Here is a 27930-nt window from a genome sequence, read left to right on the forward strand (position 1 = left end):
AATGTCATGAAAATCTCAATGAAATTGTACTCGTATATGAAGGATGTTAGTGAATCCCTTTCTCTAAAATCTTATGACCTCTATTTTTGATGAAACTTTGGAATTCGATGTAAATAGACTATGAGTTTTAAATTGCAGGTTCGAATAAATTGTTAATATATTACGATTTTATTATTATCTTCTTATATGAATACTATTTTTTCATGCCTTTATTATGCACACAATTTTTTCAATTTTGAAACTAATCTAGTAATTCTCTTAAGAATTTTGAACGAGGATATGTACGTATCATTACATACGAATGAGCAAACTAGGTTTTGACGTATCAGCATATCAGTCGAATGTATTGAACGAAAATTATTGAAGTTACTCTTCTATGAAATCTTTACATTACATAGTACGACTGTTTTTGAACATCCAATACCGTGTTTCACACAAAATCTACACGCTATTTTTATTTCGTGTCGTTGGAAAGTTCTCGCGAGAAATTACGATGAAAGTGCGTCCTGTTAAGAGGGCTGATCCTCTCCAGGAGCTGCAAGCAAACGCTTTTAGCTGTGAAAGCGTATGAAACGTTATAAAAGCTACGCGAAAACCGTCTTTTCTACGAGTTTCTTATACAAACTTAACAACAGAGCTCCAGCTGCGTTGATTCGGGTCAGCTTAATTAAACCTCGAAACGTTTTGCCCTGACTAACTGTCGCATTGTTGTAAGTTTGCGAATTTATCTGCAAAGGACGTACGAGCACCGCAACCAGAACTGTTTCTCGTGATAATTTATCACGTAGCCCGGTGATATTAATTGAGATCGTTATGCGTTCTGTCGCTAGCGTTTCACCGACTCTCGTTCTATTCTCGAAATATTATGCTAAGTAGAGATTTAGTATTATAACATTATACACGAGAGAGCAACCCAACTTTCCTCGTTGGGTACGATTGAGAAAATCAGTGATAATTTCAGAAGACTAGGGGGGAACTCTTGGAAACCTTTTATCGATCGTGCTCCGGAACGCTATAAGACGGCTGAAAAGTTCAAGAGAGCCGCTCGGAAGTTCTCTTGGGAAAGAAAGTTGCGAGAGCCTTCCGGTGAATCGACCACGAAACTTTTAGAAGAAGAGAAACACGGCTACGCTGTTCCTCGAATGTTAAAAACATCTGAAAGCATTTTTCCATCACCTCGTTTTTTTCATGACTTACTCGCTTTTCTTTCTTCGGTTTTTACTTTTTCTTAAATTTTAAGATACCGTTGGGGGATTTGGAATTGGTTGATGATTGATAAGGAATCGCACGCCGATTGGTGTAGGTTCTAGAAGTCGGTATAATGGAACGATAGGTCGTATTATAATAAAAAAACGATTCAATTTCCGGAGGGATTCGGATACTCACGGAAACAGGAGCTGTGTGAGGTGTGGCTGCTTCCTGTGCGTGGTGAAGTCGACTGGGGCTGGGGCTCGACCTTTGGGAATTCTGGCCACGTTGCCAGGATCCTCCTTTGTTATTGCTGAAATCAAATTAAACGATCAATTTTTATCGTGTTATCGTAGGAAAAATGTTCTTGTCCGTTTAACGAACAACCTTCGGACGAAAAAAAATGAACACGCATAATCTTGATTAGCGAACAGCTGGAATGTACGTACGAATTCCAAGATGATTCACGTTTACGCAAGACCTTTGACACCGTCGTGTCGCATAGAGCCGAGACTTTCACATTGACAAGGGGTAAAAATGAACGCTGGGAAGCGATTAGATCGCATAATAAATTATTATAGGGCAAGACTTGTCATCGTGGTCAGGTAGTAGGTAATAAATTACGCGGCTGAGGGTCTCTGCGCGTGATTTACACGTTCGCTCGTCGATAATCGCCCTTCGGATATGTCGATATATTGCATCCGACAATGATCTATGAGAGGGTGATCTACGATCGTACGATCAAATCCATAGATCCTCTTATTTACCAATCGTTGAACGCATCAACGCTCGGAACTTTGCTAGCTGTTTCACCAGAGAAAATCCTCTCTGATTTATAAACTCGTTATCGTCAATGTTTTCTATGATCGTTGTAGTAGTTGCCGTGTATTTCCTGACGAAAGTATCACTTCGGGAGACTTATAAGAGCTAGTGCGTCGTGCAATGAATATATACATAGCACTTGGAATTATATACTCAAAGCCCTCCTTTGTTCCCCTTTCATAAATTAGAAACTCGTCATCGATTCCTCTAGATCGTTCGACGAGCTTAAGGAAGAAGACGCGTTTGTTGTTTCTAAACCGACAGGTTCTATCCGAACCACTCCCAAGCTACGAGAAAGGATCCGTCACGTCCACATTTCGACCGACAACCACGTAGAAAGTGGGATAAATCGATGCGGTTCTGTTGGTATCTCGTGATCCTTCGCTTTCAGATGAAAACGACTCGCCTGTCAGTCAAGCGAGAGACTCAAGAGCGTGGAAACCGTGTAAAAATTCGTTTTGCCAGCATAAAAATCATGTCTTAACGTCACACTCGAGTCGTTCGGGCGCACGTCGCGTCGTACGAACGCACGTCACTGGAACACCGTTGTTCCTTTCGCCGGCCAAATCGTTCGTTCTGTTGTCTATCGAACGGACCGTCGTCTGTCGAACGAACCGTCGTCTGTCGAACGAACCGTCGTCTGTCGAACGAACCGTCGTCTGTCGAACGAACCGTCGTTTATAGTACGGCGATATTCTCGCGCCGATAATGACGTATTAGGTCAGAGTGAAAGCATCGTGGGAAATGATTTGCACGGTCGCGTGCCCTCGCGAACAGGAAGCGTTCGACAGCAAGGTAAGATCACGCTACGGTATTAGGTGGGACGATTAACGCCATTAATGTCCGACTTTATGAGCTTTCCCAGAAGGAGTGTCGATGAGGGCATTGAAGCCAGATTTCACACAGAAACCTTGTTATCTGTCGGATTTTTCCACGTTGGTCGGGGCAATTTGTACGAGGTGTACGTGGGATAGATTCTAAGCAACAGAAGAACGCGTGATGTTGGCCGTGTGATTTATTTAACGGCGTAACAGAGTGCTCGAACGTCGAATGTGTGCTTGAGTACCAACCATCTTTAGTTAATATTTACCGGTAGCACCGGAGGGAAACAGAAACGAGAGAAAATCCTGCCTCTCGTTTCGGAAATTGAGACATCGAGACGTTGCTTGTGGTGAATCATACACTAGCGCTCACGCGGATATTAGCAACCGTCGCGGCAACTCACCGCGAGTACTTCTCGCACCGCACCTTAGCTAATCTCGTCGTTATCTAGAGTTTCGTAATCATCGAGCACGACATACGTGTACGGGGAACGAGGCCGGAATATTAGCTGGTTTTCGCGTGGAAAGTGCAAGGAACTCGGTCAATATTTCCAAGGCTGATGGGAACAAAACCATTTCCGTGCCATCTCGAAACGAAACCTTTACAGAGTCCCTGGATAAATATCTGCTGGAAACTACACGCGTTTGTACTTATAATTATCTCGATTGTTTAACGCTTCGACATTGCGACGCGAGAATCTTTCCGTTGACACGCTTTGGTTTTTTAGTTAAACTCTTGGAAATGGTATTGCGTGGCTTGTGGTTTCGTGTACGTTGAATTTTCAACATTGAAAATGGCGATCTTTTACGAGTATTGTTTAAATATTGATCTAAACGCTATTTTCGCGAAGCGGAGCCAATTACAATTTAAATTGTGGTATTTCGTAACTGACGAATTAACGTGGTAATACTAATAGCCTTTGCTGATGCGGGACACAGTACATAGATGTGTAATTTAGCGTAACTTATTTCGTTGTTTACCTTTCCTTCTAATCTAAATATGCTAAAATACGATACGATTATCGTCGAAGTTAAGTAGCACGTAAAACACATTTTAGCGGAGTTCGATAAGAAAAATGTATTTTTTCTCAAGGACGATATTTATGAACAATATTTTACGATCGAGATGCCTACTTCATCGCATGCTAAAATTCGCAATTATGCAATCATGTTTTTATTACGATCGCAATTAGTACGAATTCGTCCGTCAAGGGACGTAATTCGATACTTTACGGTGGCATCGAAAAAATGAAATTTGTTTGATAAAGACTGTTGATCCAGACAGGTATACGCGACAGTTTCGTGAAAGCTCTCAAAACATTTCCACTCTGTAACAAGTTACAGCCGAATTGGATAACTCTGATTTATGCAAACGAAATCTGAGTTCAGCGTCGCCTAGGATATTTTGTAAAACTCGTATCTCTGTCACAACAACGTTTCAGCCTTGCTACCTCGTTCGTTACCTGTTACTTCAACTGCGTACGTAATTTTAAGAGATGGTCCAGCGAATATAAAAACGAACATAAACCTCCTCAACGTAGAAATGCAGACGGATAAATAAATATATACAAGTCAAAGCAAATAAAATTCCGAGACCCTAATTGATTACCATATCGTCAACGAGATCCACGACAAAAGGTAAAAAGAAGAAGATTGAATTATGGAAAACGTAATCAAGAATCGAATCCGAACACATCCTGTATTTATTCGAGCGTTCGTTCCTCCTGGAGAGAAACGGGGTGTAAAATACGAAAAGCCGACTAAAAGGCTGATCAGGACGAAGGGTTAAGGGCGACTGTTAAGAGAGAAATTTATTCAACGCTTATATCGGTGCTTTCCGACTGGTTTCGCGTCGTTTTTTCTTTCTTTCCTTTTTTTTCTTTTTCTTTTTTTGGACGATCGACTTTCCGACACAGTGCACAGATAAATCGATGCACCCTGGCCAAATAAACAATCGTATTTATCGCCCTAAGTTCACGTGGGTGTGCTGTTACAGGCCGTAAGAACCGGTCGTAAAATCTTACCGGTTTCGCAATACAGCTTCCCTCGTACAACTGCAACGCACCAACGCACCTATATACGTGAGTACGTAGTTGTGCTTTTTATCTTCATCGCTCTGGACGTGTCCTAGCCACGATTCAAATCGATTCAAAACTACCCCTTACGCCGAGCTGCGTAAAAATGTTTGTTACCGTTACTGTCTCGCTCTGACAGAGGAATTTGCTACGATTTATAGCCGATAGTACCGTGAAATCGATAATTGCCAAGCTTGGTAGTCGTCCGCTATGAAAATTTGTAATATCTCAAGACGAAGCGTGGATGATAGACAAGCGAGAAATCCCAATAATGCCGAGTTTGCGTAAGGAAAGGAACAGCATCTGCATCTTTGTCGAACTAGACCAGCTTATTCACTGGATGACTGGTGTAAGGCTAACTGAAGGTGAAAGAATCCTGACAAGTACATTGTTGATTTTCTGATTTTAATGATAATTATGATTAAAAAAGGGTATTCTAATATGACATTTGCACATAGCGGAAAGTAATTGAAAAATATAAGTTTTGTAATTTAACCTAAAATAGCATTTTTATTATTATCATTATTATTATTATTCACGGGTATAAGTATTAAGAATCAATATTTTACGACAAGTAATATTTTTAAAACTATAGAAAGGTTGAAAAACACATTTTTCGTTTCAAAAGTAAAGACAGTTTTGGCAATGCGAGATTGATTGACGACATATCGAATATTAAAACTGCTCTTCTGTGAAAAATGGAAAATCTTATCTGTTATTCTCGTGTTCTCTTCGATACAAGAGTCTGCTTTAAAGCTGTTGTTGCTTTTTCGTTAGTTGAAATCTGCGTACTAGACGTTATATTTAAATAGCAGAAAAAAGTTAAGTTTATAAGCGATCAAGATCAACAACAATGTTTCAACCATCGAGACAAGATCAACACTTGTAAATACGCGTTGTTTCAAAAAAAAAAAAAGGGAGGTCAAAAAACACTTTCATCGCGAGTTCGATTCATTTTAGAGTGCAGTAGACATTTATAACGTGAATCAAGCGCAAAAAATTCTGGCTGAAAATAACGGAGGTTTTTGCCAGACTCGATTTTCGAGAAAAATATTTGTGTGAATTTTCGCGAATCCGGGAGGTTTCCTTTCTTGAAACGAAAAAATGCAAAAGTTACAAATAAACCCATACCATAACAAATTTCACACCAGTTCCGACTTATTTCTTCTATGAGGAATTCTTCTCTGTTTGCAACGTATTTTCTGCTCTCACTTTTGCTCGTGTTTCACGTATCGAAACTGTTTGCAGTTTCGATTCCATTCCTGTGCGGTGTACCGACATGTTCAATTAAGCAGATTGCACGTAATAATTGCGAAACGTATAACCTAATTCGCAGTGTGCAGGGTATTCCGCAGAGTTCGCTTTTCCATTTTCAAGGTACACAGCAACGCGATCGTTGAAACGAAATTACTTATTAATACATTTTTCTCGGTATCGTGGTAAATTTGTAGGTAACGCGCTACCTTGAGAAACTCCATTGACGTAACGCAATTTAATATATGTGTTTTCAATAACGGATCATACTTTCTAAACACTCTTTCGTACGATAGACATTCCACACACGGTTAGTCAGTTTTTACTTTGGTAATGCGTGCGGAATAAAGTGTTCGAGATCGCGGCTCGAAAAGTAGAACACTACGTGAGCTAGCTAATTAAATTTGAAAAGCAACACAGTGGATAGCTTAACATCGTAACGCGCGTAATCTGTAAATTCCTAACTGCATCGACATTCGTTTTACGAGCGAATTGGATTTGCTCCGGGTATAAATTTAATATTAATATGCAATACAGGTAGCTTAATGAGTCATAAAGGAGCATAATAATCGATGCATGAGCGACATCGTCGGTCGGAAAAGTTGAAGAGATCAAAAGTAACGAAGAGTCGTGCATCACGGAGCGAACTTTTATTGCCAGCTCGGATTCGGATGTATAAATCTCTGGCAGCCATAAATCATCGAACGGTAGTGTGCAAAAGACAGAGATGGAAGCGCGTTTCTTTTTGCTCGTTGCTCATCGAAATCGCAAAAAATTAGATTCGATAGTAAGAAGATATCAGCGAATTTTCACGTCGTACGCGCTAACGACAAAATAAATTTCCTAGGTTCTAGAGATTTTTATACAGCAGATCGCTATCACCAACGTACGCGTCGTTTCTTGGATATATTGAGACATTAGGACGAGAGGAGTGGTTTTCTGATTGCGAGCCCGCGACGTTGGTAAATTTTCACCGTTGGAAAGTTACGATAATGGTAACTTTCAAATTATGATATTGCGATTCCGGGTAACTTTCGTATCGCGAAAATTACGATATCAACAAATCACTGGTTCGCGGAGCTACGGTGTATCGACAAATTACTCGGTCGGGGGATCACGATACCAACAAATTTCCACGTCGTCAGGTCGCGATAGTGACAAATTTTAGACCGTGAGAGCAAGCGATATCGATGATTTTCGGGTCGTGGGATCGCGACTACGAAACTGCAAATTTATCGTTGGATTAAAGACCCAAGGGATGTAATACACTTTCGTGATTGCGGTGCAAAGTGGTGGTTCGATTGAATTTCTCCTTTTTCGTTAAGGGGAACTCGCTTTCCTCGGGGATACGAAGTTTTTCGAACATGTAGCGGAACCTATGATCGTCACGACCACGTGTCGACCAAGTCGTGGCAAGGATGCCATGTCCCACGAACTATGCGTTCTCGTGAAAGTCGATACAACCCTACTCGCTACATGACTATCGAATTTCAATTTACGATATCATCGTTTAATTATTACGATCCGTTGGTAATATATATCTTATGTTATATGTCTTCCTTGTGATCTATTACCTTAAAACGTAGCCTTTTCTATCGAGGTTTCAAACACATTTGGAAACACGTTCGTTTAAACGCATCGATCCTCGCTTTCTGGTATAGAAGAGAATTTTTCAGCGTTGCCAACGAGAGACTGTGTGCGCGCCCTGTTGATGTAGCGAAGTTACAAAGAGAAGAGGAATTCAGGTGATCTGTCGTTTACGAAGGTTTTTCGCCGCGCTTCTCGAGCTCTCGATCCATTTAATGGTCCGCCAACAGGATATAAGTTTGCCGTTTTAAGTTTTTTCAGAGATAAAGCAAACGACATTTATTTCCGCGTTTGTTTGCGTTCTGACTTCGTTGCTGATGAAATATACCGTGAAAATGGTAACGGGAATAAATCGGAAATAACATCAAAGGGTGACTAGAAAAATAACAAACATAACAAAAAGTATAAGTACGATATAAAGTACTTATGCGCGTTTATGTAAATACAGCTCATGTGCAGATACTTCTACGATAGAACATTTAGATACATCGTGTGTAAGATGTGAAACGTTTGGTCGAAGAACAGCTGCCGAAAAGCGTTCGAGGAATTCCGTCTGGATCGTCACAAAAAGCAAACGCATCGACAAGCGACTCAAACGATATATAATAGAACCGATGCGTCGAGAAGAGAAGATCGGAACAGCCGTAAATCGCTCGTGATGCATTTCCGCGTGCAAAGTGCTATCCTATTTGCCAATTCATATTCATGACGGTGTGCTTTCAATAATATCCGAATAATCTTGACGTTGGAATCGGACTCTATGCACGAACAATGGCACTTAACGAATATTCGCCATTTCACGCTTAGCCTTTGCGTATGCAAGCGCCGGCGCAGCTATTTTTATTTCGAGGGTTAATCACGAGAAAGCGAACGTTCTATCGTTAACGTTCTATTCTACTATTTTGTATGCCTCAAGCTGAGCAAACCGAAAGTATGTAAATTACTTTCGGTACCACGCGCTTGATTAAGCGATCGGGCAACTGATAAAATGCTAGAAATCCATTTGATGGTGTTTAAGTTAAAATTAGTAACTAATGACTATACATTTGTAACATTTGCGTAAATCGTAGCTTTTCATTTCATTTTCACAAATAATCACGAAATCGATAATTTTTTCTAAATGTTAACAAATATTCTGACTATATGCAAATACAGGTAACACGATTCTTCGAGCGGAAGAAAAAAATAAAAGCTGGAATGGTTCCAAAACCGAGGAAAAAAAAAATACAGCAGGTCGTGGCAATTCTACCTGGAATCGCGTCTAGCAGTTTGTTATCCCTGTTTTTTTTTCTCTCTCTCTCTCTTTTTTCATTCCCCAGAAAACAGACGGACCGTGAAATAAACTTTCCGTGGTAATCTTCGAACTATTGACACGTTTGCGAACAAGCGTTCCCCGTGAACAAGGAAAGTTCTCCGGTGTTCTGATATCGATGTCGCGAACGAAACGTAAAAGCATTCGTGAAATTAAAATAAAAAGAGGAAAAGAATCGGCCGCGGAAAGTAACTTCGAATATAAGGAAAGGAAACTCCGTTCGAAACGAGAAAATGAAAATAATAGAAGAAGGAAAGACGTTGGCGAACGACGATCGATCCGAAAACTTTTTCTCCGATTCGGGAACGAAAATACCGAATCATTGAGAACGACATATCTCACGTGCTCATCTCTTCAAATTCGTGGTCTCGACGAACTACGTAACGATTTTATCGGATTAAGTTCCCTCTGCTAAGAGGATTAGCAGTTTAAATCAGTCGTTGAACCGTGTTCAACGGCAATTCGTGTCACAGTGCGGCAAACTTGTATTCTTTCCGCGAAATCACCGTGAGGACGCCGACTTTTGGGTGCGCTCCACGCCATTTTAAGAAACTTCGGCTAAGACCCCCTCGTTTGATCATTTCCATGAAGATTACGATAGGGGGATAATGTTTATGCCTTTTATACTTATCCACTTAAGTTGCTCGTGGTTGATATAAATTTACCAGCGAATCGTTAATTATTAACTGCGATTTATGATTGGTCAACCGATTGATTATAACGATGGTAGAATTATTAAATTTCAAACGTCACTTATTATATTACGTTATATAGCAACTCGTTATGGGTAATGAACATTCGTAATTTTCAGTTTGATATATTTCTCACTGCTTTTGATATTTGATACCGTACATTGCGCAATGAGGAATTATCAATTTTATTAGATATTTCATATTTTATTTCGTCCCGAATTACAAGAGTTTCACGCTTCGTTTAAAGGACCGCGAAAAATGTAGCTCCGTTACTCACAGTGGTTTCGAATAAGTACATCGGCGGAACCAAACGCGCATAAAAATGATATGCTGCTCCAATTCGTTCCACGAGAAATCGTTCGTTCGATTCACACAGCCGCTGGCTCATTTCTTTCGTCGAAAACACGTTAGATCAAGTTCGAATCAATTCCGTAGACTTTTATTCTCGGTGATATCCGAAAGCGAATTCATCGATTCGCCTATAAACTTCATAGTAACGTTTGATGTCGACTCAAATGGATCTATTCGATTCGAAGATGATATTCTTGTCGTAGCACAGATGGTAGAGTTTTGAATTGCTTTGCGATGCAAATAGTGATCCACGAATTGTTTACAGCGTGTCAAATACTTGTTTATCGTAAGATATTCTAAACTAGAGAACTATCGATATCTATGATGTATATTAGTGGCGGAACAAAACAATTTTTATATTTTCGAAAAATCCCCAATGTTCCAATTCTTAACCCTATGTCAAAAAAATAACATGTTGCAATTTGAATTAAAGTGGCCGTATAGTAAAAATTTGTCTGCAGCAAAGATGCAGCAAATAATTTTTATTCTCGAAATATTTCCAATATTTCGATTCGTGTGTCTGCAGATAGATAACAATTTTAGATGGCTGTGATCTGAATCGAAATTACTATCTTACCCACGGCGCTGGATAATCTTAGGGTGTCGCGAACATCCAAGAAGAAAGAATTCCAAGAAAAATTCTTGATATCGCGTCACTACCGACTGCAGAAGATGAGAAGAGAACGTGACCACTCTCTCCCTGTACGCTTTATTTTCTTTCCACGGTGGAAGGTCATTGTCAGTGAATAAAAGGGAAACGGCTGCGAAGCAATCAAGGCGGCCATATAAATGGTAGCAGGAAGGAAGGAAAGGCAGGCACGAAGGAATAATGAAAAAGAAAGTGAGAGGCAAGAAGAGAACCGACGGTCGACTGAATTCCAACATCGTCGTTCCTAGTAGAATGGCGATGCGTAGGACAAGGTGGTTTTTCTAAGGCCACGTTCACACGGAGCGGAACCTCCTTGTACCGTAGCGGTCGTTCTCACAGTTTTCAAAAAGGTCTCGAGCGTGGTTATAGTGTTGCCTTTGTTTTTATAATAATGTCGCGTCGGAGTTATCTCGCTAGATGCTTTAATTTTATTCTTGTTTTATTCTTGTTTTACTTCACCATTAGACGTTATTAATACTTTTAGGTGGAACGTCGTTAGAGAAATTGTCGAAGGGGGACTTCTGACACCGTAAGCTTAAATATTTGTTCTTAAAGCTTCGCTAAGAAAGAGTCTATTCGAAATGTTGTTACATATGTTGGACAAAGCCGAATTTTAAAGTGGGGCTGAAACGTCAAAATGTCTCACAGGGACGATAAAGTGTACCTGATTTTCATTCGGTCGTTTCTCATTCATGTCACGAGCTTTCATACGTAAGCTCGATTTGTAAGTTAAGTCAAATTAAAGTTACTGCTTTTCACGAATTAAATGGAACAAATCCGTTCAGTTGAAAAGGATTTAGATCGCAAAGAGATACGTTGGATCAGAGGTTTCCAACCTGCCTCTTTCTTCCCCTTTCTTTTTCTCTTCCGCTTTCCACTACATCGCGGTACCGTTATTCAAATTGGGCTAGAACAAATCGCCGAGAAAATTGCGCTAAATTTAAACTCGATCGAATTGAATTTACAGATCAACCTACGTAGAATTTTTGCGAGGACTGTTTTTTTTTGGCAAAAATCTCGCAAAATCCCGCCGTAGACGGTTAGTGCGTATGTTTTTGTCACAAACAATGGATTACGCGGTCGAATCGATAAAACAATGGGTCAGGGACTTGAAGCGAAAAGTGAACGATGTTCCAACAGAAAAACCTTTTCGACGAGCAAAGCGGTTCGTCTGAAAAGTAACCTAACGCTTCGTTGGTCGCGTTTGAAGGTTTCTCCTCTCTTTATTCCTCTGTTTTATTGTTTCGTCATGTTTCTTAATTATCGACCTGTTATGCGTCTCGAGATTGGTTGAGAATTGCTGTATTAAAGGGTGACACAAAAGCGCACTTGTTTCTCGTTTACAACTACAGGCATTAATCTCAATTCTTTGACCTCGACCTCGATGCAGACGATTTCAAGCAGCGAAAGAGGTCGGATGGTAGCTGCGGGGTTCAAATTATTCTCCATAGATTGAAATCCCTTTCTTTGCGGATCAACGATGTGCCAGAAGGAACAATCGCAAAGCCATCGAGGAAAGTTCATCGATGAGATAAACAGCTGCGAGCTTCGTGGATATTTGAATTCTTTGCTCCTGTTGGTATTCATACCGCGGAGTTCGAGCTTACAGTATTGCTGCGCTATCACGGAAATAATTGAGGAAATAATTCGAGACATGAGATCCTCGATACAGTCTTAAGGATGTTCGTAGTTGACGACACGATGCCTTCGATTATCAGGTCAGGAGATTTCAATAATGGAGAACTTCGAGTCGTGAAATGCCGATATCGACCTCTATCTGACACAGAATTCGACACTCATAACCACTGGATCGTGGAATCGCTACATCAACAATTCCTGAGTCGTGAGATCGCGACTCTGACAGGTTTCAGGTCGTGATATATAAATCGTGATATATAAAAAGAAACGTCCTGAATTTCAAGTTTTCGGATTGTTACATACGTAACCGGCTGTCTAATGGAATCCATGTCACGAGCCGTCGATATAGCTAACTCGTAAGTTGTGGAAGTCGATATTGTCAGCGAAGGATTGCACGAAACTCTGCCATCCACTATTTAAAGTCCTTGTACTGGATTTCGAGCCTGTGATCCAAATAGTATCAAGGTTCTGTGAAAATTTCGTCAATATCGAACGATGCCCTTCGAAAGAAAACTACACCAATTTACCTATACTCTCCAACGGTATCATGATTCCAGGATTTCCATCAAATTTCCAATTTTGTCTGTTCACAGATACACGTTATCTATCACACGAAGGAACCAATCTTTCGATCGAAGCTGTTGTTCGCAATTAAAAACAACACGAACGGCTATTATTGGTTTCAAACGAACGCTAGCGAACAACGAATAATAATGACCGATACGTGACTGACATGCTTTCGGGTCTGGATGCGCGTTGGCTAAGCTATTACGAAGGGAAGCGGAATACTAAGAGAAGAATCAATGGTTAAACCATGCGAGACGTACACGCGCGTACAATTTATCCGAACGATGCGGTCCTTTTCGTTGAATACAAACGAGGAACGAAGGTAGGTGGCACGCGCCCCGGACTTCTCTTCGCGATTATGCCAACGAAATCATTTATACGCTCTGACGTTTTTATCATACCGATCTACAATGTGTGTATACCGGCACGTATGTCTTTGAATCGGTTCCATCGTGTCGGTTATTTCTCTCGTTCGGCCAGGAAAATGCCATCCACTATAAATGCATGCGTCGATGCAAAGATGTAACACGAACCACAAGGAAACTTTTATCCTTGCCTTTCTTCAAGATCCAAACCTGTATCGGAGTAATCGTTTCAATCTATCTCTCCGCTGACTTCAATGCATACGAAAGGAGAGGGTGTGCGATCGTGAACGACGTTCAAACCCGCTTATTCGAACGTCGGGAACGCTTTCTTTCGAAGGAAATTGTCTGCTTCTTATATTATGGACATGCTGTTTTCTTTCGTATAGGTACAATGATATTCGAGCGTGGCTGCGATTTCGTTTGGACGATCGATACCGATACCGACATCGGTATTGGCGCAATCGCGTGACTCCATGTCTGACATTAAATTAATTACAAGACAATCGATTATTTTCTTCGATGTAAGAGTAAGAGAAGAACGGACAGGACACAATGTTACGCGTCCAGCACGGTTGCGTGTAAGCATGTCGTATCGGCAGGCAGCTGCTGTCCAACTACCGACAGCGCATCTCTCTGGACCGGTTTCTGCAACGCGGAGAACCACGAGAAACCACTACGCATAAAGAGAGGCGGCGTTTATCGGCTATCAAGATTTATGCTAATTTCATGATACCCCCCCCTCCCCTGTACAGCAGGCAATGATGCATTGCGCGTCTGTTTTGCGACAACGGAATCTCGCGATCACCACGGGGAACGTGGCAATTTAGCCAGGGCCACGTTCGCTTCGGAGAAGTTTATCATTTTGGATGGTGTAGAGATTTAAGGACCGTGTAATTACCGACACTGTTTCTTCCTTTTTTTGATTCGAGTCGATACAGCTTGAAAATCTTATGGGATCCGTCAAATACACGCGATGATAATAAGAAGTTTCAAGATGGGGTGAGAATATTTACTCAGCACGAGGTATATTGCACGCGTGAGAGATCCTTTCACGAGAAGGAGCTGTTAACTGCCCTAGTCGTCCAACTTTTTCAGAGTCTTGAGAGTGACAGTGGAAAGAGGGTGAACTTACTCCCTTGGAAACATGTGGTACGCGTGCCTATGTCCTTATTAAAGGAACCATAATGCCGGATGTCTACGAAGAGATTGAACGTTCCGGAACAAATCACGTTAGAACGGTTCTCATTCGTAGAGTTTGCCATCTTTCCGCTGTATGTATTTATATCGTATACGATCCGATTAATTCTGTGAAATGTCACGGTTTATCACACGATTTATTATTTAATATTCGTCGATTGAGAGAAGCGGTCCAATCGGTTTTACCGAAGCTTATTTACGTTATTAAATTGCTTCAGGTGGAATATACGAAGCCCAGCCGTGTTTAAAACACGAACTATGAAGAAGTATTGTATATTATTTTTGAAAGGAAATATGTCTTTCGGAGTATATATACATAGGACGGCAGCTGGTATGCAACTTAAATCCGCTGCATCTGGACCGGTTTCAGGCAGCCAGGCAGCTAGGCAAGGATGAACGACTTTGTGGAAAGAGGGTGCTTTTATTCTACGAAAGGAAATATATGGCACGTGAGTCGTGTGCCACCAGTCTAAACGTGAGTGGGTGTACTATTTCTATACATGCGCAAATAGATGCGTTGCATGCCAGTAGCTCTCATTCAATTTTTTTCTTCATACGAAAGACGTTTTTTCTTTTATCATACTTTGACGACTAAAATGATCTTTGTCGATAAATTAAAATTATTAAAAGGAACCGCTATAGAAACACTGAAATAACTCTCTTTCTTAACCACGGTGTTCTTATAAGTCTTATAAGTACCACACTGAGTCTATAGAAGCTGCTGTTCGCGTGACATTTTGCCTTTCGTAAAAATACACATAGTAACCGTATAATACCTCCATTTAGGTAAGGTTACAATGCTATAAAACAAGGAAACGCGAGTAAATATCACAGCAACTTCTGTATATCGAAGTTAACTTCCTCTATTTGCCGGGTAAATTCTTGGGTAGATAACCAAAGTATGATTTCTAAGACAGCCGTTGGTCGGTACCTACTTTGTTGGCAGATATCAAATCGCCTAAACGAAGGAAGAAGCCGAATGCTGGCGCACAGCTGTCGCGTGCCTCGTATGAACATCTGCTTCTACCTGCGTCTTCTGACTCCCCCAGGCCATTCCTTCTTTTTGCCCGCACTTTGTATTATTATTTCGCGGTACCATCTACGATTTTTCCTCGTGGCCGACGGCGTTCGTGAACATTCACCACCTGCCGTCACACAGTGGAATTTTATACGGTCGCAAGGTGAAATTCTATAAACCGTAGAGGGCCGTTTATCACACACAAGCTTCCTCTTGTACTTTGGTTTTTCTCTTGAAAATAAGATTCGTATATATTTTTCGCGCGACGTCCAACGAACTCACTTAAGAATCCACGATTCACCGGCCGATTTCTTCGATCGCGGTACGAGTCGATAACGTAACCGATTAGAAGTACAACGTGTCGAGAAAATATGTTCCGAACGAGCAGAGAACCATTTCTGTTCCTGGCAAGTTCGTTATCGTCGCGAGATTGGAGGCTAAATCGAGGTATTCGTTTAGGGAATTTCGATAACGTTCGCTCTCTGATCACGTCACGATAGTATCGATTCGGGTTATCTAACAAGGCCAGTGAACTTCCTTGACCATTACGGAGGACATCGCGTATCGATTCCTGTCCCTGTGCTTCGGATCTTCTAATATACGATAATGTTATCGTAGGCCAAGAATCGATTCTTTGGTCAAAACCTAAGGAATATTATTTCCTCGGCTTGGACGATCGAACGTCTTCCGTGAGATAATTTAATATCCCGACGAACGGACAACGTAATTTTACATTGTATAATTTGTAAATATTTGTTTCTACTGGTTGGTTTGTCGCGTAACGGACGCGTAACGAGAAAAACGGCTTTCGAAAAGCCGCTTTTAATGAATCAGATTGCATACGGGTGACTATTAAACGAAACTGCGCATTCTGGAGTTGGATAGCATGGCTTTTGTGCTTCAGACAGTTTGCGAGAACCATAGTGGTAGCACTGGCAGACACGATACCGAAACAATTAGTCGAATAATTGTTTTGTAGGACACAAAATTCACGATGAAATTTCTCAAATGTTCCCATAAATTATTTGTAAAATATGCTTCGCATTAACCCAATTTAATGAATTCAATGTGATTTATCACAAAGACGAGGCATGGTTAATAATCCCCTGAAATTCAATTAAATGTTTTGTCGCTTTCATACCGATGCCTCGAAATATCGTCCGCATAAACAAAATAGATCGACTAACCATTTGGTAGATTTAACAATTAAGAGTTCTACGAAATGCTGTATCAACGTTCAAATTGACAACTGCTAAGAATCGAAATGATTAATTCAACCAGATTAATTTCGGATTGTTTCATCGTGTTTCATTCTAAATACGTCTGACTATAAATTTTAAAATTTTGGTTACTTCTCGTACATTAATTATATTCAACAAAACGACTGTGTACGTTTTCAATCCATTGACTCTTCCTCTTCTCTATTACACGTACTCACGACTAACAGAATATTACACCGACCATTAAAATTATTTTCTTCCATTAAACGTCATCCGGGCCATAAAAATCTGTATTTTTCATAGCGGAAGAATTCATCAGCTGATTACTTCAATGACACGTTTTTAACGACAACGCGGTCAAACTAGCATCCGAAGGAGAGATCAGATTTTTACATCATCTTAACTATAGTCTCACGTCACCGTATACGGTTACATCAACGTATTAAGCTCGCGAGCTTGTTACGAAGCGCGGTTGCAATTTAGGAAATTTAATGATTCTTAATAAGCGCTTCGAAACATTTCAAGAACACTGTCTTGATTATGTTCGGTGCCTATTACCCTCGAGTATTTCAGCATCGTTAGCTATTAATCCACGCACGAAACAGTTGCTTTTCTTACGATACAAGAAAAATGCAGGAAAGAAAGATGGTAGCGTTACGAAGTACAAACAACATTGCATTGGTCGAAACCATGTTTCATGCAATAGTGATTATGTCGCCAGGCAACAATTTTCTTCTGTGCACGCTATACATCCGTCACTCTGCCAAACGTACATCAACGTGTATCTCAATCAAACTTCAGGAGTCGCTAATTTGTTTGCAAGTCGGTGTCATGCAGTATCGTCGATGCAATCAGGGTGCAGGTAATCGTGACGAAATCTATTTGCACTGCTTTCGAGCTTCAACGTTCGAGACCACTTTCGACAAATTGGATCGGTGTCACAGAAACGACGTAAGTATTATGTTACATCGAAAGTATCTAATTGGAAGAAAGATAGCGACGGAACATTTCCTGACTTGTACAAGATCTTTAGAGAAAAATATATGTATGCAGCTAATTGGGGTGAAGAGACGAAAGGTGCACTTCACGGTCTGACGATCAAGCGGAACTTCGCCGATGGTCTGGGTAATTAAGAAAACGATAAGCGTGATTTTCGAAATTAATAAGCTTTAAAACACTCTCTAACAAGAGGGTAATTAATTTGTAATACAAGCGAATATTTTCGCGTTACCGCTCTTTCAACGTAATTCTTGCGATTATCACGACCGAAACATAGAGCAAGTCCGATTTATGTTTTAATTGGTACTCGATGAAGAGATTGTTTGTATCTGACGAAGCGATGCTAATATGCCTTCCACTGATAATATCAATTAAATTCATGCATTATTTCATCGAACGGAAATGTTTACCTCGAAGTTATCAAGATTCGTCGAATCTTAGATTATATACATTACACTTTCGAACGAATTTCCTGCACTTCATTCGAGGAGTCGCGTGCCCGTCATACGCAACAAAAAGTTCTCCCACGTACAGTTGCGTGAGTTTACTTCGGCTTGACGACGAGGCCGCAATAACTCGGAGGCAGCGCAAGTGCGTTGACTGGCGTAGTTCGAATTGCATTTGCATGGCTAATTCGTCGTAAGAGGGAAATGGCACCGTCGACATTATCAGGAAGTCGTACGAACAAAACGTTGCATACAGATGATCGGTCCTCCGCTGCCCTTATTTGCTCTCGAGTCACTATAGCAAAGAACCTACGCTATTTGCAATTGCATGTTCGTATACGAAAGTTATAAATGACAAATTTCTGTGCACCTGTTGTAGATTCGTGAAATATATTACATTATGGTATATATATATTAATGATAATTTTCCATCGCGATTAGAATTGGTCAGATAAGCAAATTAGTAATGACTCTAATGCAAAAAGAATCTTCGACGAATAAATGATACAAAACATAACATCTAAAAGCAAGGTATTCAAATTCTTGTCCATGGCTTCATTGCAGAAATGAATACAATCTTCTAGCGTAGAATTTCCGTAAAATTACAGATCGCGAACGCATTAATGTTACATTTATTCCACTTCTATAGTTCCAAACTTCAAAACGATGTTTCTGTTAATATACCGCATATACCGTATTGAACTGACTTTCGGAAAGGATCGCGTAATTATCTAGGAGCAAACATTACGAGCTGAATCAGCTCGTTCAAGGTTTGGCCAAGTTTGAAATGTATCTGTAAGCGTACATACCGAGGCTATTTGGAAACGAATTTTCCAGCCCAGAAACGACAGGAAAACGAGTTAAATGCGACACTCGGAGAAAACGGGGCAGCCAGTTTCACGGTATTTCCGGCATCAACTCGAATTTCAGGCCAGCCTGCTTCTGCATTTTCATTCCCATTAATTCTGCCGTGCGAATTTCCGGGATAGTTTAATATCAGAAGCGAAACGACTGTTTCGAGTGTTATTGTCCACACGCCGGAGGGTAATTCAAAGACTCGCACGTTTCGTAGACTCAAGCCAACCCTTCCTGGTTCTTCGTTTGGGGTTAGGTTTTCTCACTCCTTCCTACTCTCGTGTTTCGCGCAGCTTTCCCGAATTCGACCGACCAGCTTTTGAAAAATTGTTCGTATTTCCTCTACCTATCCATATACCCCTGTAAGGTCGTGTCCAACTTTGTGGTTTTTCTACTAAATTAAAACTTGTAATTGAATTACCGTTTCATCTTTGAGAAAAATATTTATTACAAGCGAATCGATCGTTATAGGAACGAAGTTCTTAATTAAAAATTCATCGTAGATATGGAGACCCGTATTTTGTTTGGGACGAACTTGCTAGATTACTGTTAAAGCTATGTGATCGTGTAACTTGGTTTCGCAATATACAATACTTACAAGAAAAAACGCATTTGAAATGTGTGGATAAAGTAATTGAGAAATATGATTACCATAGTAATAAACGATTTTTTAGAAGTACAAGCAGATAGGTGAAAAGTTCAACGAACAATTTTCCATTCTCCGCGTAAACTTCAAATTAATCACGTATCCGATAATAAACCATAATTATAATCTTAGTAGCCTCGAAATAAAAGCAAGTGATAAAATTACACGAGGCAATATTACCTTTTTTTCACTGGGCTCGTTAAGTATTCATAGAGCGATCTTTTGAACTTTCACTAGCAGCGAAACGAGACTTGGCTTACTATTTTTGTCACCTACATGACTAGAGATTAATCTATCTCGCTCTTAAATTACGTCCACAAATACTGTACGAACCGGTGCACGAGGTTACAAAGCGATCGGTATACCCGTGGCAATTAATATCGCATTTGAAACGCCGCACCTCTCAGCGCCGGGCCAATTTCTTCCACGTTCACGCATTGACTTGCGAGATTAACCGGGGTTCGAGATGGTAATCAAATTTTCCGGCTCGCTGTAAATTTACCTTCGCTAAAAGGATGTTATTCAACCATTTACTGGGCATAAACCGCGATTCCCGTGCGCATCAACTTGCGACTCATCCGCGAGTGTATACCGCACAGAAATTATGGGTTGTGTTGCAATCTTGGTCGCTTCGACATTGCCCCCGGTAATACGATTATGCCATCGCAGTTGGCCGGCATTCGCGTATTATTTCCATTCGATTTTCCTGGCAATTATGTTTTCAAACGATCGATCGTGACATCTAATGATGATACGGATCGCGGCTCGTTATACAAAAGAGCTACCTTTGACGCCGGGCGGTTTAGTCACAGCAGACACAACCTCTCCTCGAACGATCAGTTGCGAGTATACAACTAGGCTAACGATCCAACCGGACTACGTTCAATTGCGCCGTAAATACAGAACCAGAGAATACATTCCGCCTTCCATGCAATTATCCGTATTAAGCAACGGTTAGAAGCCAGTTCGTTTTACGCGAGGAGATTCGTTAAGAATCGTTAATTCTACGTAATTAAATTATCAGCCCGTCGTCGTGACCGACTGATACGTAACTAGAGATTCGCGAGGCCGTATTCAGAGGAATGATTTCGAGTTTCGAAGAAATTAATTACCATTTAATTTCCAGCAGTATAATGATTAATGCCTTTCATCTTCGTGCACTCACAGGCTCGTCTTTTCGGAATTAGTTTCGTTCGGTATAAAAGTTATCAATATTTAATGTCACCTCGTCGTCTTCTTCCAGTCGGTTCTCTTTTCGCTAAGTACCCGTTGCATAAGGAGGTTCAGATTCTATTCCGTTTCGCGGCGCGCTATTAATTTCACGTCCATATTTAGCTCTTATATATTTCCTGTGCAGGCATTGAAGAACGACTTCGGCCACATAATTGACGAGAACGATCGAATCCTGGTCTGCAGCGGTCGGGGAATTCGGGGCGAACGAAAATCCTACGTGGTAATTCACGTAGCCTCGAGTGTACAATTCAAATCAATTGGGCCGTAATTGCGGTCGCACTGGCGGAATATCTACCTCTCTTCCACCGTAAAGTGTACCGAGAAATGTGGAATTCTCAGAATTTTGCCATGATCCGTTTCAATGTTTGCGAACAACGTTTTTCTGTCATGTGATTATTCGTACACTTACATCGCACCTACTTATTTACCATTCCGTTTTGCATTCCTCTTACATTCTTATAAGTATAGTAATATATTATCACCAACCTGTTAGAAAGTACGATTCGACTCTATAAAAACTTATTTTTTCCCCGTTCAATGGTACCTGTTCAACAAACAGCAAATGATAGTCGTAACTATTAAAGTGGTCAAAGTAATCATTAAATAGCTACTTTCGATACGAGAATGAGTCGATAATCGCAAATTAACCTTATTATACCCTCCGCGTATAAAGATTACGAAATTGACGGTCTTAAGTACTGCAAGAAACGCTTCGCTTAATTTGGATCATCGAGTACTACGTGTCTACCATGTTCGTAACCCCTTATCACACGGAATGCGTCAGCAAAAACGTGCATTAGAAATATGTCCGATAATAAGCGAGTAAACACTCATTTTAAAGGAATTAGTTCGATCATAGGTTTCTCTAATACTCATAAAGTCTTGGGCGTTATAGTTGCTTACGTATGTAGGCACGTACGCATTTATAAATATGTACAAAATGAATATCGATTAACCATGCCCATGGTTAATCAAACGGTAATAAAGATAATAAACGAAAGCATAGTAATTGCGTATAGTCCAACTTTGTTGTATGTCGGTTAGTAAAACAATCTTTGTTTTATGTAGGTAATATACATGTTACCACCGTTAGTATACCGGCTTACGAACCGGCTTTCAAATAGACACTGAATTCCGTTAAAAACTTCTACGTCCATATCGTATGTGTTATATTAAACACTTTGAAATTTCATTGAGACTGTAAGAAGACGCGACTACCATGATAATATTGGTAAACATTGAAACCAATCTGAAAATGTATATAAAAGTTACAAGGTACGATATTTATCATAAACGTATACTCAGGCTAAGATAAGGTTCATATAACACGAATGATCATTTTAACTATATAGTAAACGTTAAATATGATCGTACTGAAGATGAAGGTTTAATAATATACAATCGATTGTATATAACAATTCAATTTTGCAATTCAATTCCACTCCATATGATTTTGCCAATTTTGAGATTTTTGGTATAGCTCCTTTAAAATTGTCGGGTAATCCAAGCAATTTCGAGGTTTATTTCGTTCGAAAGCATCTTGAGATTTGTATTTATCGCATATTTACATGTACAAGTTTCCTTTTATGTTGTTGTTTCTTATGTTATTTCTTTCTGATGTGCTTGCACTATTTATAATATTACTATATTTCTTTTTTAATTAATTAATTAATTATCATAGACATTTTATTTTATTTTCTCTTAGACTTCCTTTTCGGAATTTTCTCTGGAATATCCCATCTGTTACTTCAAATATAGGAAGTTCCCAAGTCTCGATATCATACGATCTAATGAAAGGAAGCTCGTAGGGATGATAACTTCCTCAAGTAATTCAGATCGACACAGATCACGGAAGTAATAATAGGAATCGGAAGGGATCCTCCAGAAACGACCAAGGTAATTGAAGCAATCGTTAGATAGGTACGATTTTGGAGAACTTGGCCACTGATTGACCAGATGGTGGACGCCGTTTATGGTAAGTAATTAACCCAGGGGTAATTGGTAGTCGATAGCAAATTCAATCTCTTTGGTAATATATGTTGATAGAGATTGAAGGTATGGAAATTAATTATATTTCCTATGAAAATTGTCAGCATTAAACACTCTCTTTTATGAGTCTCGACTAGTAATATTTAAATCTGTGGATCTGTTTGGCACAAGAGATCTACGGCAACGTTTCACTCCAGTTAATTATTTTGTATTAATACACCGTATTCCTTAACACTCTTGTGCACATATACAAATTCTGAGAAACGACTAAAAAGGTGTTTGTGTCTCACTACAGCGTAGATATATGTATCATTGCATAATGCAGTAATTCTCTGTGCGTATTTTAATAAAAATGGAGCTTGTAGTCATTGTCTCTTTTTTCCTATTCCAGTGAACTGCCGAAAAAACGAATGTCACAATCGATCAAAGTGTCAATAACGTATATTAGTAGACATGTACATGGAAATACAATTCTAACGTTGCGACCACAACACATCCAAACGTGGGCGCCATAACATCAATCAGTGCCGTTACTTGATGCTTTAATTTAGCACATCGCTATACGATGAAGTCTATTATACCAGTCTCTAAATATAGGAAGAGATACATGAATGTTTCGCGTGCAAGGTTAACGTGAAATTGTCGATCATTCCGCTGGCACATGCAAAACTGGATGCCTGAAATACCAGAAATCCGATTTCTCAAGGCGGTGTTCGGACACGTCGGGTTTGCTGGTAAACTTATTAACTGCTGCATCGCGGCCTGGAACACAGGTTATTAAGCACCGGCAGTAATTAACTTAATTACTTTCCGGCCGTTGCATTAGCGGCGGCGCGGCTACAGTCGGCTTGGCCAATCACCAGATGCAAATCAGTCGAGTTTACGAATTAATGAAATACAACGGACCAACGAGTCGCTGCTCGATCAAGATGATGTGAAAATCCCAATGTAAAATTCTCTCGCCGCCCGGACAATTTTCACACGGACACCAGTAGGAATAAATAAATTTTCCGCGGCTTATTTATCGAATGATTTATTCCACGTACAAGTTCTTCGAATTAGAGAAGGGATCGTTTAGTTTTCTATTTTGACGAAAGTTCCCTTTCATATAACAGCACCATATGCATGTTTTCTTGGAAGAGAAAGTACAGCACGAGTAACAAGTATTCGTAGAATTCCTATTTTTATTTCGTTTTGTCAAATAAGTTTGCCATCATCCTGTACGATCAAATGTTAAACGCTGGCTGATAATTTATATCCAATGGTTGCCAGCTGTGGCTTCGATGGCTGTTAAACAGCGTTTCGTCATATTGTGTGAACGCGTGTCTATTATTCGCCGTTTCCTTATAGGCTATCCATCAAGTCGAGAAGGAAGAAACGTTTTCGGATGTTTGGTATTGCCTAAGAAACGCTATTATGAAGCTAATGAAGCCTTATTCTACGTAATATGCCATTTCGGAGGTATTTAAGGCATTGAAATAATCTTCGTATATTTATAATCTACATATGTATATATATTCGTGTTCTTATATGCAATTTTATTCTTGTGTAAATTCCAAATGATCAGTCGCATATGTCACGTTTCTTTCTATTTTCCCATGTTTAAGAGTGTGATAAAAGAACTTGTTTAAAAAGAAACAAGAAAGATAATAAATGGAAAAAGTTCGTACATCGATTTGAAAATAAACGATCGCCTTACTGGATGAGACACACATTATATTTCGTAATGTCAGTTGGCTAACGAACGGCATTCAATGGAAACCCGGCAAACATTTCCGTTGCATCGAACGCGAAGCCGACTCGTTTCAACGTGCAATCCGCGGAGGCACTCGATGCAACGTGAATAGTGGCGCGTGTACCAAGTGCCGCGTTAGAATTAATATGCCAGCGTTTCGTTTCAAGGGGGAAAATAAAAGAGGAAATAAATTCTGAACACCGATACTCTTTTCTCCCTCTTTTTTCACACACTTTCTCGGAAACAGTGTTTCATTATGCATGAAAAACTGATAGTCGATTGCTTTCCAGGAATTTAAATACACATCATATTTCTCACGTCCGCCTATAACGAACCAACCACGAGAACGTTGAATAGGTTTCTAATTAAAGTCAAATAAAAAATAACGCTTAAGACGTTTGGAAATGAAATTCTCTGCGCTCAATCGAACGTAATAACGTGGCAATCTCGTCGCTTTGCATACGAATTTATTTCCCTACCATTTTATCGGAACAATCTGTTCCGATACAAACCAATCTAGCTAGCACGCTGTTGGCGTAATCGGGCAGAAACACGAATCCAATCTTAGACCGTTTCGACGACTGTCGTTCAATAATGTAAACGCTGGTCTCTCCGAAACGTAGCACCACGTGCGATACCATGGAGATGTCTCCTCAGGAGCTGACTTATGTATCAAAGGTTCGTTTGCCTATTCAACTCCATTCATTTCGAATTACACGGTGATGTCAGGCACGTGAATTTACCGATGGCGGTATCCCCACACGATCCGTGTCCGGTATGTTGAACAAGCAGCCTCGTGCACGTACGTACTTACGAAGGGGAGAGCCCTAACGAGTGTCGCAGAAAGGAAAAGAGAGAGGAATGATCAAGGCCACCGAGAGAGAAGTGAAAATTTTGCTTTTACATCAAAGCGAGCATCGGTCGAGTGTACGTACACCAATTGAGGCGTGCACGTCAAAGACACTGTGCTGTTATTCGCATTCTATTCAAGCTTAATGCCTCGTGCGTAATTGCTCGCGACGAATCTTTTGTGCATGCACGGTTTAAAGGCCCAACGACCCCTCCCCCCTCGAACTTATAGGTACGCACGAAAGTCGTGCTGCTCGGTAATGAAGCTCTTGTGCCGCATAATGAATGGTGTTACGTAAAAACCACTTATTTCGCGTGCACAAATCAACAAAGAATTTCGTCCCGATGGTTTCGATCCTTCACGACTTTCGGATCTCGTCTCGTTGGTACCTCGTCGATCGGTCTGACGACGCGTACACGTCGTTTACGCGATGAGGTTCGATAAACATCGACTTTCACCGAACCCTGATAATGACTAGTTATATCCCGGATGGTCGATAGTTCATTTGAATAGCGAAGTATTGCTTTATAAATAATTGCCTGTTCGATAAAGTTCTGCTCCTATGAGTTTCGGTTTTTAAATTTTTCTTTCATCTTTCATACAGACTAGATGCGATCTATGGACTGTACAAGCTTTGCTCGGAAAACGAAAAAAATTTTTTCACGAGATATTAACAGCTGAATAATACCCTGTCGTGCGTGAAGATGATAAGGAATTATAAAAAACTTTGGGACACGCTCCCACGAGATGGAAAGTACTTATAAGCAAATTATTTGCAAGGTTAGGGTTCGCGTGACTCTCGATTTGTGAGATAACGCGTGAAGGTTCAATCACGAAACATGCCTGCGTACATGTTAGCATACGCGTGATGTGCACACATGCACGGCGTGTTAATAATTTAAATTACCACATGTCGTGTAACGGGAAGTTGAATATTTAAACTCATCCAGCTCGCCGATATATTTATTTAATTAAACAGAGAGTTTATCAGGATTGAAAATTGTTCAAATGCTTTACACATTACAAAATTGTTAGGTTTCATTATCCAATTATTTCAAGTTAGAATATACCATTTACTCGATCTCGATGACGAATGCAAGAGGCGCATCCGTGAATTAGCAAACAGTTCTCTTTCTTGAAGAAACAAACACCCGTACGTATCCACCGAAGATTAAAGACATTTTACGATGCTAACGGGATAAAATTCATCCTCGATATAACTCCATTTCATGAGCATTTTATTAAGCAGAAATCAAACGACGATATCCCGGGCGAAGACTTGCAAGACCTCCTGGGGCAAACCAATATTTTACTAATGAGTAACGATGACAGAATTAATTTCAAATTAATTCGAGGTTCGCTGGACGTTTACCGCGATTATTACTGGCTTTTGTTTGACCCTCAATCAACATAATAACAGAATAATAAATCTCGAAGTTCTGTGTGACCCAATCTCACGATTCGTTTTGTCCGTATGCAGGAGTAAAAGGTTAAACGTGAGGCAGAGAAATGGGCGTGCATAAAACGACAAAAGGGATAAAAATTAAGATGGGACGCCGATGAAGCCTCGATGGAATTCGCTGACGCCCACGGGGCTTTGTATCGGAGGCCCACGTGCCCCTTTAAATAAAGGAGTGGGCTCGTTGCAAAACACTTCGATGTTGGTATTCGTATCATATTTTAGAAATACATCCTCATCTTTGACTAGATGCTACCAATTTTGCTAATTGAGCTTTAGGTTGATAGTGGATGCACATACATATATATATATATGTCAAGTATATTTTTTTAACGTGTTAACTAGGGTAGTTCTGTAGAGGATGAGGTAGTTCAAATATCGATATAATATTCTAAGTGTCGTGAGCACTTTATTTGTAATGCCTTGATACAAAGCACGAGTCTTGGTCTAATATTAATCGTGATAAATACGCGCGTGTGTCGAGAAACTTCGTATACACTTTGATGCGTTGATATCTTCGATTGCTAAACTCTCTCGCTCGTCAATTCGCTCGTTTATTTATATCGGTCGGGGGACAGTCGGAAAATTTGAACTCGACTGCGTTTGACGGTTGAAAGTAACGGCGACATTGTTTTGCCTTGGAGTTTGATTATTAATACAATATGTATGTGTCCTACGATATTGATGCTCCGAGGCAAAACAAGAATAAGATTTGAATTTATTAGCGTGCCGCTACAGTTCTTAACCAAAAATTAGCGAAATTAGTTTAATTTCGGTCGAGTTAATTTGAACTTCTGTAAATATGAATATGTTACAATTTATTTTTAACAGAAGTGATGTGACGTATTGAGAGATAGATATTAGGGTTTCCAATTTACACTAGTTATATACTTCATGTTATTTGACACATCACTCGTATCAAGTTTTATATCAAGTCGAATTTCAAATCAAACATCGTTCAC

General features: G+C 40.0%; 1 protein-coding gene across 8 annotated transcripts in view; it reads right to left on the reverse strand.

The window, feature by feature from the left end:
• LOC117236044 (serine-rich adhesin for platelets) overlaps positions 1–27930 on the reverse strand; it is a 134693-nt gene that overhangs the window by 24923 nt on the left and 81840 nt on the right. For all 8 annotated transcript variants that reach the window (XM_033498639.1, XM_033498631.1, XM_033498637.1 and 5 more), the window contains one exon: positions 1387–1501. In XM_033498639.1, coding sequence (XP_033354530.1) covers positions 1387–1501 — 115 coding nt within the window. The remainder of the gene's footprint in view (positions 1–1386; positions 1502–27930) is intronic.

Source organism: Bombus vosnesenskii, unplaced genomic scaffold (assembly GCF_011952255.1).
Source record: "Bombus vosnesenskii isolate JDL3184/JDL3185 unplaced genomic scaffold, Bvos_JDL3184-5_v1.1 scf7180000013339, whole genome shotgun sequence".
Classification (NCBI taxonomy): domain Eukaryota; kingdom Metazoa; phylum Arthropoda; class Insecta; order Hymenoptera; family Apidae; genus Bombus; species Bombus vosnesenskii.